Here is a 14,809-nt window from a genome sequence, read left to right on the forward strand (position 1 = left end):
AGATGTCCGACTGCGATAAGGGGACACATGTGTTTGCCCGCTTTAGGTGCGCTTGTGACCGCATTTCCGGCTGTCTTTAGCGCTCGTTTTGCCGTCGGCCATGGTTATTTTAACCCGACGACATACGTGTTGATACATATACGTATATGTACCTGCGTTGTGTATGCTCGTGTTTTAGTTTCTTTGGCTGCTTTAAGAACGCATTCACAATTCTGGTCGTACCTGGATAGTCCCCCCCCCCCCCCCCCACCCCCCCCCCCCCCCCCTTCCTTTCTTCTTCTTCTTCTTTTTTTTTTTTTTTTTTTTTTTTCCAAGCGCATTGAAAGCGAGCTTGCGTACCGTATACGTTCCGAGGCGAAAGATTGTTCCCAGACGTTACACTCGCTGCGTCTCGTTTTATTTTGCTGCCCGTTTAGCGGCGCGTAGCGAGGGCGCGTGACAAAACACGCAACCTGGCCAGAGCTGCTCGTGAATTTGACGAGTGTGTGCCCGTCATCTTACTGCGGGCATACAACGGTCACTTGGCAGTTCACAGTAGGGCAACACATTCTTCCATGTTTCGGCACCACATCATTGATATATGTGAGGTTGGTAAAGCAAATTTCTATTTGCTTGTGCTGTGGGGCGAACAGCGCAATAAAGCGTTGATTCCGCGCGTTAGAGACTACGACGCCTCCTTTTAGTTCTTAAAAATATCCGGGACCAGCAGCTTCGGGCGAGATCGAGAGTCCAGATTTGTCGCGAGGGAGAAGGGTAGGGAAAGATGCTGCTGGTGAGCTGCAAAGCTCCGTACAAGCATCGCGTGCGCATGGCGGGATGACCCCGCGGCTTCAGGGTCAGCCGCCCTTAATGGCCCGTTTCGCTTCGCCTCTTGTGCCGGCCGCCGCCGCTGCTGCCTCCGAATAGCCTGCCCTTTATTGTGACGCTGTGGTGTTATTTGGAGAGTCATTCTTCTCTGTCAATGCGCCACCCAGAAGGCCCCATGGCTGCTGGCTCCATGTCGACGCGTGTGTGTGTCCGACGCGTCATGGCCACGTACGCGGGTCTGTGGCAGAAGGCACATGTACCAAGCATATCCAGCCAAGGACGTTGGTCGGCCTTTGACCTGAAGGGTCGATGACAAAAAGATTGTCTTGGACTGGGCGGGACGTGCAAGGCTTCAGTGCGCCACACATCATGAAGTGGCGCGCTGAAATTGTAGCAGTTTATACCAGGAGTTTCAAGGAAGCCTGCCACTAGTTTTTAAGAACAGGCTTTTTGTGTGTGTGTGTGTGTTGGTGCACATCAGAAAATAGCTGAAAAATAGCAAAATATTGTTGACTACTAAGTTGGTTAGCTAATTTCTTATATAAATTTTTAACTATTACAGTTAAGTGTCTAGTTACGATTGCCCAGACGAAGACAAGTCCACTTGTCGAAACGTTGGTTCAACCTGCGAACTGAGGCTTGCCCCCTCTGCCCTTGTTCAGTGCTTTTTCATATATACGATTAGATATTTGTAGGACTCTTTGTAATAACCATGTCAATTTCTAGAATTTCAAAAACATTGTTTATCTTCGGCCCTGTGGTCTAACAAATTTCAGCTATCTCATGGCAAAAGTCACACTCTTTCAAAAATCCCACGCTCTAATTAAGCACCGCCTCTAGCGCTGTCAATCAATGGTTCGAGTGCCGCGTCACCTTCTCTTTCCGAGTGGGCCGAAGCAGCAGGCGGTGTGTAGAAAAGGCAGCTTGGCGCTTGCGGCATTGGTTTGCGGGGCTCGTGAAAAGGTCCTATGTGTGCGGCAGTTCTCTATGCTGTGGCAGCTGTCCTCGCGTTGCTCAATATGCAACTCTTGTACGTGTCGTGCAGTGTGCAAAGAGTGGCTGGTGCGAGAAGATGGCGTGCTGGCCTACCGACTGCAGTCACAGGAGAGTATGTCATGTCCTTTCCGATTCCATCTTTTTTTTTTGTCGGGAAGTGCATATGCCACTGAATAATTTTTTTTTTTTTTGCATAGAGATATTAGTAAAAAATTCATTATAGTGAAATGACAGCGTTTAATTTTTTGCGGAGGTCCAGGAAGTCTTGCATTTAATTTATTTTCAGCCAGAGGTCAAAACAAATTTTGCATGATACTGTGGTTAACGGCAAACTAAAGGAAACTCCACGCAAGAAAGGAGCTATGAACTTACAGGTTGGTCAATTTAATTTTTATAGGGTCGAAATTAACTGTACTACCGTGTACCATACCATTTATTTCATGAAAATTCGGCGGGCTTTTTTTTTATATTTATTTCAGAACGTAACTTTTTTTTTTTTATCGATGAATGAATTGCTGATTTTGTTTTCTTTAGTTAACGCAGCAACCGTGTGGGCTACCACGTGCTGTTTATCCACGACCGCTAAATAATTTATAATTGAATTTAGTCTAGGTCGTTTGAGCAAAGAAAAAAAAAACTGCGATCATTTGTCGAATGAATACACTACAACGATGAAACCAGCCTACTTTGAAAACAGGGATCGCAGCTAACGATTTTTTTTTTTTTAATCTCTGATGTTACCAAGATCTTGACGCAATCGCTTGGTTGTTGAGACCGACAGGTGAGAAAATTGCCAATTATAAATTGTTTAGAGGTCTTGGTCGAGAACCATGTGATTCATGTACACGATGATGCAGATGTCTTATGTATCATTAACTAAAAGAAAAACTAAGATAAATTTTGCCGTCTACGCTCTGGGCGCAGTGTAATCCTACATCTGTTTGATGGCGCTTTCGGAAAAAGTATTTTCTCATAAAATTCCTCAGTATATATATAAACCAGGTGTGTTGGCGAACGCTCGAAAATTCCTGGAAATATAGTGAGTTCAAAATAGAGCAAAAATATTTGCAGAAACAAACTTCCATCCACGGTGAACAAAATTTCCTGCAGAACTCTTCTAATTATTCAAGTAATTAACTTAAATTCATTAGCTTTTAAATGATCGCATTTGGGTGGTCACAAGCAGCCCGAGAAAATGCGACGCTGTTTTTCATGCAGAGCCGCGTACAAAATCGAAACTGCGCGCGCACAAGATACGCGCAGGAAGCTCCATACAGACGCCATGTCCGATGGTGACGTCTCGCAATGGCTGCGGTAAATTCTAGTTCACTGTAACTAAGGGCAATGCTAGGGCGCTCAATTCGAACTGTAAGCGGTATATACAGTGTTCTGCAACCTTATTGCAACCATTTTGAAAAATTATCCCGCCTCATTCGAAGGCTCATTTGCAGTGGAACCGCGTACAAAGCTTGCGTGTTGTTGACCCTTTTTTTACGTAGTCAGTTTTACCAAGGTGCTTATATGGTTTAGCCGCACATGATGAAAAACCAGAACCATCTGCGACGAGATTGAGCACCAAAGGCACCAACCCAGAGTTTACTACAAAAGGCAGTTGTGGCGTCATCTGGCGTCGCTAGAGGAAAGCGCTGCGGTTCTTAAGCACCCAGGCATGCATGACACGTTTTTGTAAAAATGACAGATGGCGCCACCGCTGCCCTTCAACGAAAATTGCCGTTCGCATCCTTCATTCCTTCAACCTCGTCACAGAAGGTTCTGGTTTCTTATCATATACGGCCAAACCAAGACCAAACCAGGTAAGCACGACCTTCGAAATTACTATGCAACAAAAAGGTCAACAACGAACAAGCTTTCTGCGCTGTTTCACAGCAAACATACTTCTGGTTGAGGCGGGAGACTCTTTCAAAGCGGTTCTGATAAAGTTGCAGAACACAGTATGTATTGCTTCACGTCACATTACAACCTCCCAGCTTGGTGCGAGGGAAAGGCCAATGGTTGCCAACTGCTTGGTTGTTATTTTTTGAGGACGGCGGAGCGAAGAAACTACTTGCTTTGTGCAGTTAACCAACGGTACAACCTGAACCGGACCAACAACCAGGTGCTGCGTGCCGACCTGCCCGTGGCAAAGACAGTCCAGCGTAGCGAAGAGGAAGAGGCCGAGTTCATCCGGCGCACCTACGAGGAGATGCTGCGGCAGCAGTTAGTACCTTTCTTACTTCATCCCGCCTTTTTTCAGTAAACACATGACAGCAGTTTTAAAAAATAGAATTTTTGAATTAGGAGGCCACTCTGTGCGGCATAGCATTGCCAGCAGACCCTGGTGAAAATCGTAACTGCTTCAAATGGTTTATTACATCATGCCCAGTTGGTTCTATAGCTGGAGCCAACTAACTTGAAGTCACCGACCGAAAATTTGGACCCCTGATCGTTCGGACTTGCTTATTTATTTGGACTTTCTTATTTCGGGCGCATCGCGATTGATCGCTCTTTTTTTTTTCAGACCTTGCTGGTAGTCGATCGGCACCACCGATAGCCAAGTCTCCATATAAATGTGTAGTGGAACACAATTAATTCAGGCTTTAAGGAGGTCGCAAATGTGATCAGATAAAGCGAAATTCAAGCTAGAAGGAGGATATTAGAAACTGGGCCCTTTTAGCTGTGCAGCGCAGTAGCAGCCTTCACTGATAAATTGATAAATATAATAATTGGTTCACAAGAAGGGAAAGGCGCAATATCTGTCACACTTGCTCTGTGGACATCTGAACCACGCAAGGGAAGGGAGGAAGGTGGGAGTGAAAGTGGAAAGAGAGAAGGGGGAGCCATAGTGGAGGGCTAGGGAGTAATTTCGACCACCTGGGGATTTTTAACATGCGCTGACATCGCACAGCACATGGGCACCACTTCGTTTCACCTCCATCAGAACGCAGGCATCGGGATTGGGACTCGGGTACGCGTCTTACCACCGCTCCCAGCTGCGTTTTAAGGGTGCTTCACCGCACATACGATGAGGGTTGTACGGTGAAGCATTCTCAAAACGCGGTGGATCGGCAAACTCGCATTGGCAGGTTCGCTTTCACGTCTAGACTTCGTCTAAAACCCGCACATTCGCCCGCGAAGTACCGACGGCAGTACAGCCATCGAGCGCCGGCGGTTGCCGCATGCCGTCTGTGTGAACGTTGCGCGTCGAGACCGCCAATAATCAGAATGGGTCCAAAACTGCTGACCCCTTCAGCCACCATAGTGGCAATCAGAAGAGTATGTAAAATGATTTCTTTTTTTTTTTTTGTATAAAACCTGATTTTTCGTACTGCCCGGCTTTTTGGACGTTTTCGCTGTCCTTGGCGAGTCCGAAAAATCGGTCATCTAACCAAATGGGAATTGGATTAGTCTTTGTTTAGTCTGGTTGAAACCGACTGAGAATCATTTCATGAAAATGTTGGATCAGTTGGTGAGGTCAGGTCAGCAGGCCAAGGCACAGCCGGATTACACGAACCAGGAACCCACCCCCAGTGACTAAAGCAGATGCAGCACATCAAATCTATAACACCGGGATGATAATTGATTAGCTCTGTCCTGTTCTCGTCTCTCTAGTCCTGTCTTAACGCTATGTTTTTCGCTGAACTATGATTAGTGACACCCTTCGCCTCCACCAAATATTGTGTGACGTCAAGCCAATGAAGCATGAGGAGTAGTGGTGACATGACTCAATAATGGTGGTACCGCTGCCCGCTTCATCTTCCTCATGTATAACAATATCTCAGGTTGAGTTCTTGGCACAAGTATACTGTCAACCAATCTTAGTAATTAATCTCTACTGCTGTTTATTTAAATAGCATTGTTCGCATTTTCTCATGCTGTCATTTAAATTTTTCTCTTCCCTCCAGAGAAGAGCATGATGCTAAAGTTGCTCTGGAGTTGCAGCAGCAGTTGCAGAGGGAGGCCGCTTTGCACGTAGCTGCTCAGGAAGAAGACCAGGTGAGATAGATCTTGAGGTTCTTCTCACGAACTTGTGCTGTGCAAGCTCTATTATGGTGGAAGAGAAAATAGAAAAAAAGCATTCCCTCCACAGACGCATTTGTATTGCCATCCAATTTCAATTAAACTTGCAAAGCAAAGGTAGTAACTGCTACCATTTTTTCTGTCAAGTATGTTTTATAGCTCTTTTGGTGTTTGAATGGCTCGTGAAAAACTTCAATGATTACGATACTAGTATAACCCCTTTATAGTAAAGTCACTGGGACCAGCAAAAATCTTTACTATACCAGGGTCTTTACTATATCAATGGTTGGTGATAACATGGTCCTGAAGTTGCCGTCTTATCGTCTCTTCGTCCCTTTTTTGTGTTTGTTTTTTCAGTTAAAATTCGTTTGTTTACATCTTGTGGAAGTACTTAAGCATGAGGGCAACGTGGCTATGAATACAACTGAGTTTGATTTCATGTGAAACCCAAAGCCTTGTATGAACACTGTGTCATCAGCTGTTTCTATCAGTAAGAAGGCAATAGAAAGAAATGCGTGCGGCAGTCAAGTGCTGCAAAACTGCACATGCCACGCCTCCAGTTCTTGCAACTGCTGCCTCGTGTTGCACAATGTTGTGAATGTTAGGTTATTTCTTCCTTTCCCTATTTCTCGCTGTACTTTTACTATCCTTTACTTTCTGAACGGATCGCGCCGCCTCCTTTCCATCGTTGTAGTCAGATTTACCTTTCTTTTTTTCCTATGCGCTGCATGCTTTCCCTCACGGCTCCTAGGTTTATGTAAAGTTGGCTTCACCCGAATGCTACTAAGCTTAGTGGTAAAGCCATTAAAAAAAAAAAAAAAACCACGGTGTTCTTTTTTTTTTTTTTAATTGCTTTGCTATTCTAGGTAGCGTGCGTGCGGAAATATCATTTCGTGGGAAGGCATCACGGTAGCTAGAGGCACTTTACTGTAACCGATTTTTATCAAAAATGTCTTTACTATAAAGGGGGGAAATGTATAGTCGTCCATGGAAGATGAACTGGGACTTCAGTTTCACTTTACTATATCTGAGTTTACTATAACGGGGTTCTACTCTGTAATGCGAAATTTTAGTGCAGCTCGTTATGTCAAAGAAACTTGGCATCTTCGTCGTCAGTGACGAGTGAAAAGAATGCGTCCGTTCCGTTCTGTCAGTGTTACAGTCGCAAATCTGCAGTGCTTTTGGCTGAGCAACGTCCCCTAATGGCCAGTCAGATAAATTTTATGAAGATGAATTATAGCATGATTCCTGCTGCTTCCAGTTGCGCAGTGATAGTGAGTGGCAAATCTCAAATTTTTATGAAAACGAATGAGTCCAATTAGAAGTGTTACTTCTCTATGTTTATTTCTTGCATTATTACTGCTGCATTATTGTATGAGAAAAGCTATAGATAGAACCTACTTGTTCCTGATAGTTTTTTTTTTCCTTGCTCTACTGGGTATTTTTCTGAACAAGGCAGTTTTGGAGGGACGATTATGCTTTACTTGTAAAGGCAGGATGCGGTAGTGTTGTGGGGTCCCTCAGGATCCCTACTCTGCCGTTCACCAAACTCTTCAAGACAGCAGTGTTTCTTTCTTATGACCATGGTCGGTCATTGCATGAGACCGAGCAGAATATTGTGCCCCAGGTCGGCCAGTGTCAACTGGGATAGGGTTATAGCTACCCACTGGTTACGCCAGAACTGATACCATTCAAGCCAGGAACAAGTGCCTAAGAGCTGCCTCTAAAAGAACATATAATTTCGGGTCTACAGCAGAGTAAATAGGTTACCTCTTTAGCATTCATCACACTTGAAAGTGATATTTCATCACCTGTACTGCAGAGAATTGCCCTGGAGTTACAAAGGAGAGAGCTGCCTAAGAAGCTGGACAGGATAGAGCGAAGACGCAGAGGTTAGTGGATGGCATGGTCGTGATGTCTTAGCAGCTGGTGGATGCTGTTAATGGTGTGAGCAGTGCATTTTTTTTGTTTGTGGTTATTATTGTTTAAAACAAAAACTTAAATTTACCTTACTGAAAATGCAGGATTATTAGATTCATGACATGAGAAAGAAAGCTAGAACATAATTTGATTCTTACGGTATGTGGGGTCGTGTGGGGTCTAACATCTCAAAGCAATCCAGGCTATGAGGGATGCTGTAGTAAAGGCCTGTGGATTAATTTGCACTCTCTGGTGGTTTTTAACATGCGCTGACATCATACAGTCCATGTTAAATATCTGCAGGTGGTACTCATATTAATGGAATTTAGTCAGTATTAAGTAGAATGCAGGTTATGGCATTGAATATACTGCCTTTTTCATTGCATTAATTGACTCTGCAGATATATTTTCGCTGAAGACATTTTTGTGGGCATGTAAGTAACTGATCCTGCTCTAGACCCCTCCATATTATGTCTATCACTGTAGTGCATCTAGTACTAAGAGCTCACTGGTGCTTGTCTGTTTTCATATAGGTCATGTATGGTACCATATTCATTCACAGCATGTTGTAGCTTATAATCTCAGTGAAATATACTTGAATGAATGCACTGTAAAGGTACCACAATTTGGATTCATACTGCTGTTGTAACCTTATCTTGATTTTGTGATCACCCCCCCCCCCCCTTTTTTTTTTTTTTTTTTCTTTATTCAGATGATGCCCTGCCTACAGTGCTAAAGAGGCTGTCACTTGGTGAAGATGCATCTGGTGCCTTTTATGATGAGAGCGACAGCAGAGATGAGGATTTTTCTGATTTCTGCCTGCAGCCTCCCCCTGGTCTTAGTGGGGAGGACCTCAAGAAGTTCCAGGAAGAGCAGGATGCGGTATGGACTAACTAAACAAACTAGATTGTACTGAAAAGAATTTTTCGAGGTCATTTCACCAAACATGTCATCAGTGCCTTTTGAAGTTTACTGCCAGTTTTGCACATAAGCTTTGTGCTTATGTGCTGCATAAGTGCGAACAGCATATGTATATATATATATAATGTGTAACCTTATATAGCATAACAACATAACGTCATATAAAATGAACAACATAACCTTATGCATAAGGCCTAAACATTGTCAAAACCTAAATGCAACCTTGACTACATCCAGTTGACCTTATGGCTACTGACTCTGCTAATCCTATTGGATCAGATTTATTCTTTAGCATTTGTTAGGCAACTGAGAAGGCTCTGAGACCTACCTAGTCTTGCCATCAGTCAACATAATCACACCTTTGATTTCTGTTCTTCCAGAATCATGGACTGTGTGTGTTGGTTGCAGTAAATACTAAGTGAATGATTCAGTGAGCATTCTTTAATGTTTGATAGATTCATTTAGTCATTTATTTTGTAATAAAACTAAAGCAGGAAACACAGCCGAGTGCGACTTAAATTCCTCTTCCAAATGTGCATCCAGGAGGTAACAGCTAGCCCTATAAATTTATCGAGCCCGAGTAAAAATTCATCTTTATGCCTGCTTTCAGGAGCTCGCAAGGCTTCTACAGGAACAAGAAACTAAGGTGAGTAGGAATCATGCACTAACAGTTACAGTAATCGCTACAATTATAATCCTATATTAATAATTACTGTTAATATCCCCCTGTATGCAATTGTATGTGACAAAGAATCGCTACACAACTCTACTCCAATGAGGCATGGATCACCAGCTTCAAACAAGGATTACTTCTTTACCAATCAAGATTAAAAAAAGCTGATGGCTTTCTTTTCTCGCTGTATGACCTGTTACATGCCACTATTTCTAATCTTTTTATGTATCGGCGTGTCATAGCCTGAGTCGCTTTGGGACGTTAAACCCTACAAATCAAACCTTTTTATGTATCCTGCCTTGGGAATTCCTCGTAAGCTTTTTTTCCTGCTTTTTTTCTGTAAATTGATTCTAGAGCATTAGCACTAGAGTTTCCGTACACAGATGTCTGCCAGGCTGCCGGCTGGTGTTTCCAAATCGTACAATCTTCTGCCAGAATCCAACATGCTGCTGCGCGCACCCCACTGATTTATAGTATGGTCGTTAAAACTGTGCAGACTAGGTGCTCAATGTGAAAAGCAGCTCTCAAACGGCATAGCAAACAAACAGCCAAACTGCGCACCTTTGCAGACAATGACGCAGATGGTACCCGGCTGTTGCAGTGGCTCGCACCATGCAGATGACAGCACAAACGAAACTCTGGCCGCTTCCGCCATCTGTGTGCGAGCAAGCTTAGTGGCCAGCATATCGTCTGCTCTGTCATCTGCAACAGTGTGCTATTTTTCGTTCCTTTGCCATTCCATTTAAGAGCTCCCTTTTGCGTAGAGCATCAAGGCTGCTCAGTTTCAACGAGCGTGCTATGAACCAGTGGAGCCCATGTAACAGCATATTGAACTTCTGGAGAAGCTTTTGCAATTCGGAGATGCCTTCATGTATTTCAAACAATGGCTAGTCATATTTTGAACAAAAGGAGGGTTCAACTCATCTGTGACACTGCAGATACTGCGCTCCTTGCACATAGTTCAGTTGCATTGCGCGTTGGCATGTCTACATCAGGGGTGTATTTATGGGCAGATGTTAGAGTGTTCCTACAGGTGCTTGATCATATCTGGAATTTTATGTGTAGAGGACATTGCGGTGCAGTGCGGTTTTCTTAAAGAATGTTTCGCTTACAAAAGAGAGCATTTGCCTTCTCGCATCCTCGTTAAATTCACCCCTGGCTCACATTGTATTTTAGTAGTATTAGCACCATAGAGTTTCTCAGTATTACCTAGAGGGAAAGTGGGTGCCACCACCTATGTAGGTTCCTTAAAGAGCACTCCGTCCACCACGAGAAAGACGGGAAGATGAAGGTTTGTATTTGGCTTGGGTAGTGTTAGGCAAAAATGTGCCTTCTTGGAGTGTGCAGGTGTTCTCTCCCATATCCATGCATGCCCACAGAGGCGAGGTGCAAGTGCCAACGACCGTCAGATCGCCATGGAGGCACAAGACCGAGAACTGGCCAAGATGCTGCAAGACCAGGAGAAGGCCCGCCTACGGAGGGCAAGGGAACGGGCGCGACAGAAGGCCTTGCTTCAACAGCAGCAGCAGCAGCAGATGGTGCGTGGATGGCGTTGAAAAGGGCATTTGGGGGCCTCAGTGTCTTTTTACATTGTCACAGTGAATGTGACTAGCCCAATAGCTTGGAAATGCGGCTGCTTTTATAGGGAAGATTTCTCACGCGTTGTTTTACTGCAGCTTTGCCCTGTGTTTGAGCGGAGGGATGTTGGCAATTGATTCAGGGGTTCACTGAGTGGATTACTTTACTCAGTTGCTCTTTGCTGCACATGTATGGGAAAAATTAAATTGGGGTGTTTGTGCTGGGTTGAGGGTTGCTCGCAATTTATTGCAGCTGCATGCATTTGCAAAACAATTTAAGCCTTAATTCATGCTGCTAAATATTGTATAGAAATTTTTTCGTCTTGTAATCTTGACTTCGCACAAAGTATATGTGGCCCACATACTGGTCACATTTTATTGCCTTAGATATAGCACTGTATTTCCCCAAGGAGCTTATAATCTGAGTGCACCGTCTAAATTCAAAAATTGCTCATGCACATCTTGTTTCTTTGTGCAGAGTTCTGCTGATGAATTGGATGTAGGTGGCCAGCATGCATCATCGGGTGATTCTAGTCGAGAACACCTTGAAAAGTGAGTCACTAAAGGGCTTCTTTATTCTTTGTGCAGTAAAATTGCTTTCTTTCATTTCTGGTATTCGCAAGGCCACTTACCTGCACTTAAATGTTAACGTTGCACTACCTGTGAAGGTGCATTTAGTCTTCTTGAGGCCACCTGGGAAGGCTGCGAAGCAAATTAAAGCTTAGAGAAGAAAAAATAGGGAGGTAATCAGGAGAATGAACTGGTTTGCTACCTTGCATTAAAGGATCTGGATCAAGGGATAGGTGAAGGCAAAATGGAAGTAAGCAGTCATAGCCTTTTGGATGGGCACAATGCTCTGAAAAGTGGAAAGCTGAAGAAATTTGTGCTCCACTTTATGCATACTTGACAATACAGTACAAATACAGAATTTTGTTTTAAACATCACACATGACACAAAAAAAAATTACTCTGCAGAAAACAAAACACAAAAAGCAGAAAAAGCATAAATATTATAATAAAATTTTTTTAAGTGCAGTAATTATGAATCAGAATGTGCAAAATCTGCTACACTGCCTCTTTTCTTAGTTGTGAAAATTTGGCGCACTTATCTGCAAGATTCCTTTTTTTTTTTTTTTTTTCATTTTTAGTGTTGTCAGAAGCAGTGGTCACCATTCATTTCCGGTGGCAGTTGTTGGGAGTTTGATTCCCCACTCCCTCCCACACCTCCTCCTACATTCTCCTAGTTTAGTTCAGTCGTTCAGTTGTGTCCGACTCTTCGTGACCCTATGGACCATGTCACGCCACGCTTTCCGGTCTACATTCTCCTAACTACACCTTTAAAAGGCAAGAAAGCCAAATTATGAAGGAGCTAGTATGTTACATGGCAAAGTCGATCTTTAAGGTATTTAGTTCTTATGACATCAACGCTGCATTTCTGAAAGCATTGATTTTCAACTCTGTGTTCTGGTTGTAGCACAGCTTACAATTTTTGGATTTTTGAACATTTTATAGCTTATGGTCACCACTTTTTGCCGAGGGTGTGGAGTGTGAGCTGGTTCACCATCAAGCTTGGAAATTTGCTCAAACAGCTCTTATTTCAAAAGCTGGGTGGTCACACACGACTAAATGTGGCTGAAAGAGCTTCACGCTTGGTTGCTGTCCTGAAGAACCCACCGCTCGTACTGGAGCTTTCCTTTTTGGCGAAAACCTAGCATAGCTTGCTGAAACTCTAGAGGGTAGGGGGAATAGAGATGAAACAGCAAGAACATACAGTGCGCACGTGTAACTACTCAAGAGCAAGCTGAGATTGTGCTTACCTTGAGTCACTAGTTGAAATTCCAGACTGATTGTCTACCTGGATCATCATCGAAGCCAAGGTTGAAGTTTGTGAAATCTTCTTCGGACTTCTCACTACTGCTTTCACATAAAAAAGCTTGTAGTAGAAGCAGTAGAATCACATGATTGACGCCAAATTTTTAGTGTGTCCTGATTAGCTTGATGCCTTTTTTGTTGACATTTGAGAACTCTGCATTCAAAATAATTTTATCTGCTGAGTTACCGCCTGCAAAAAAAATTGAGTTACATGCAACTAAAACTGCCTATGTCAAACTACCTGCTGGAAAAAGCAGTGTACCCCAGATGTGGAAATCTGAGTTCAGGGCTGCATATAAAATGATCAATCATTATGTGATCGATGACCTATGGGCCGTCCTGAAAGAGTTAAAGCCAGAGGCATTATGCCTGCATACAGCTGGGCACGCATTTTACGCAAGTCGAGAAGCAGTAACCGTCCCCCTTTTGCATGACAACTGACTGCCTGTCACTGTAGGACATTGAAGGGTGAGCTGCTCTTTTCTCTCCTTTTCTTTTTCTGCCTATCGCCTTGCTGAAAACAAAAGTTTGTCAGTGTCAGCTTTTCTGGTGTGAAATGCTTCAAGAATAACCCCACCTTGTCCACTGCAAAGCACCTTGTTCCCTGGCCTTCTTTTTTAAGCCAAGTAGTCACTGTGCCATTATAAAACTCATCATCAAAAGTTTGTCAGTGTGACCCATATGGCTAGAGTTTCCTGCTCATGCGAGCTGCAACTATGCAGTCAAGCACTGAGCACTACTCGCGCATAGCTATTTCCACTGCACGCTGCGGAAGCAGTGTGTGATAGCAGGTAACTGAAAATAAATCTGTGCCATTAAAACCATAAATAAACTAAATCTGGGTGATGCATTTTTCATGCTTCTGGGTACGAATTTTGTTAATTTTTAATGATGCGATTTTCTAGTGGTGCAAACAAATTTCAAGCCCTCAAGACATTTGTGTCATTGAGATTGTGCCTTATATGGAAATGAAAGGCATTAACTGTTGCTCTTGAACTGAGATTGGTGGGCCTAAGGCAAGGAAGGGTAAGTGTCCCTGAGGGGCTCTTGAAACCTAGTGAAGCTTTTCTAAAACTGCCTGTGAAATGAAGGACCTTTTGGCCAATGATGGAATGTAGTCATTTCCATTTATCAGGGCTCTCATCAGCTTTTCCTCCATCTTCCTGTTTGCTGTGTGCAGTTCCTCTGTGGCGAAGGCTGATGGGGAGCCAGCAGGGGCTGCTGCCTTCCTGGTGGGCCCGAGTGGGGTGAAGAACATCGCCACTGAAATCGACCCAACCTTCAGCCGCCGAAAGCCATCCCTGGAGCGTCAGGGGAGCGGACGACGCAGCAACTCCCGCTCTCCCCACAACACGCTTGACCCATTGGCAGGGACACCCGACACCAACACACCGCCCGGCACCATAGCTGGAAACGTGGCCACCATGGGTGAGGTTTTGTTCCAAACAAGGAGTAGTGTTTCACAGAAATGCCTCAGCAGTTATGGCTACAGCTGGAGACTAAAAATTTTTAGCAGGCAATGGATTCATAATTTCCCATGTTAGCTCTCTGTCACAATTGTGTTCTGTAAAGTTTCACTGCGAAATGATTTTAGGACGTGTTTGTGTGTTTTTATGGTGAAGCATAGTAAGAGAACTATTTGCGACAAAAATAGTTAAATGGGGTAATTTCTCATCTCAGAGGCAAAAGCGCTGTTTTTAGTAAGCATCCCTGATGCCGACAAGAACTTGTAGATTACTCCTCTACAAATATGAAATCTTGCATAAAGCACCCTGCCAATTCTCTTCCTTTTTCTCTCCATCTATCTTGTTATTGTGCCCTTTGTATGTGGTATATAGACTTTACCAGTCAAAGTTCAGCCATTCTGCACTCCCTATACAATCCTCTTATCAGCACTGTCAGAATTTCTTCCCACCACTTTCTTATTACTGCCTGTAAGCCATTAATTTGGGAGGATATAGTATTTCTGAATGCCCTCGACGTGCTGAAAGATTTGCCCTTTCTTCACTGTAGATCTTGCAGTTGA

General features: G+C 43.7%; 1 protein-coding gene across 2 annotated transcripts in view; it reads left to right on the forward strand.

Annotated features, from left to right (window-relative positions):
- The window catches only part of LOC146197535 (uncharacterized), a 68,244-nt gene that overhangs the window by 48,353 nt on the left and 5,082 nt on the right, over nucleotides 1–14,809 (forward strand). For both annotated transcript variants that reach the window (XR_014706207.1, XM_084599425.1), the window contains exons 2-10: nucleotides 1,853–1,915; nucleotides 3,882–4,020; nucleotides 5,706–5,796; nucleotides 7,643–7,712; nucleotides 8,453–8,622; nucleotides 9,272–9,307; nucleotides 10,714–10,872; nucleotides 11,390–11,463; nucleotides 13,964–14,211. Coding sequence is in view for 1 of the 2 variants with exons in the window: in XM_084599425.1 (XP_084455551.1) it covers nucleotides 1,853–1,915; nucleotides 3,882–4,020; nucleotides 5,706–5,796; nucleotides 7,643–7,712; nucleotides 8,453–8,622; nucleotides 9,272–9,307; nucleotides 10,714–10,872; nucleotides 11,390–11,463; nucleotides 13,964–14,211 (1,050 nt within the window). In the remaining variant the exon portion in view is untranslated. The remainder of the gene's footprint in view (nucleotides 1–1,852; nucleotides 1,916–3,881; nucleotides 4,021–5,705; nucleotides 5,797–7,642; nucleotides 7,713–8,452; nucleotides 8,623–9,271; nucleotides 9,308–10,713; nucleotides 10,873–11,389; nucleotides 11,464–13,963; nucleotides 14,212–14,809) is intronic.

Source organism: Amblyomma maculatum, chromosome 3 (genome assembly GCF_055883805.1).
Source record: "Amblyomma maculatum isolate TAMU_Amacu chromosome 3, ASM5588380v1, whole genome shotgun sequence".
In the NCBI taxonomy this organism is placed as follows: domain Eukaryota; kingdom Metazoa; phylum Arthropoda; class Arachnida; order Ixodida; family Ixodidae; genus Amblyomma; species Amblyomma maculatum.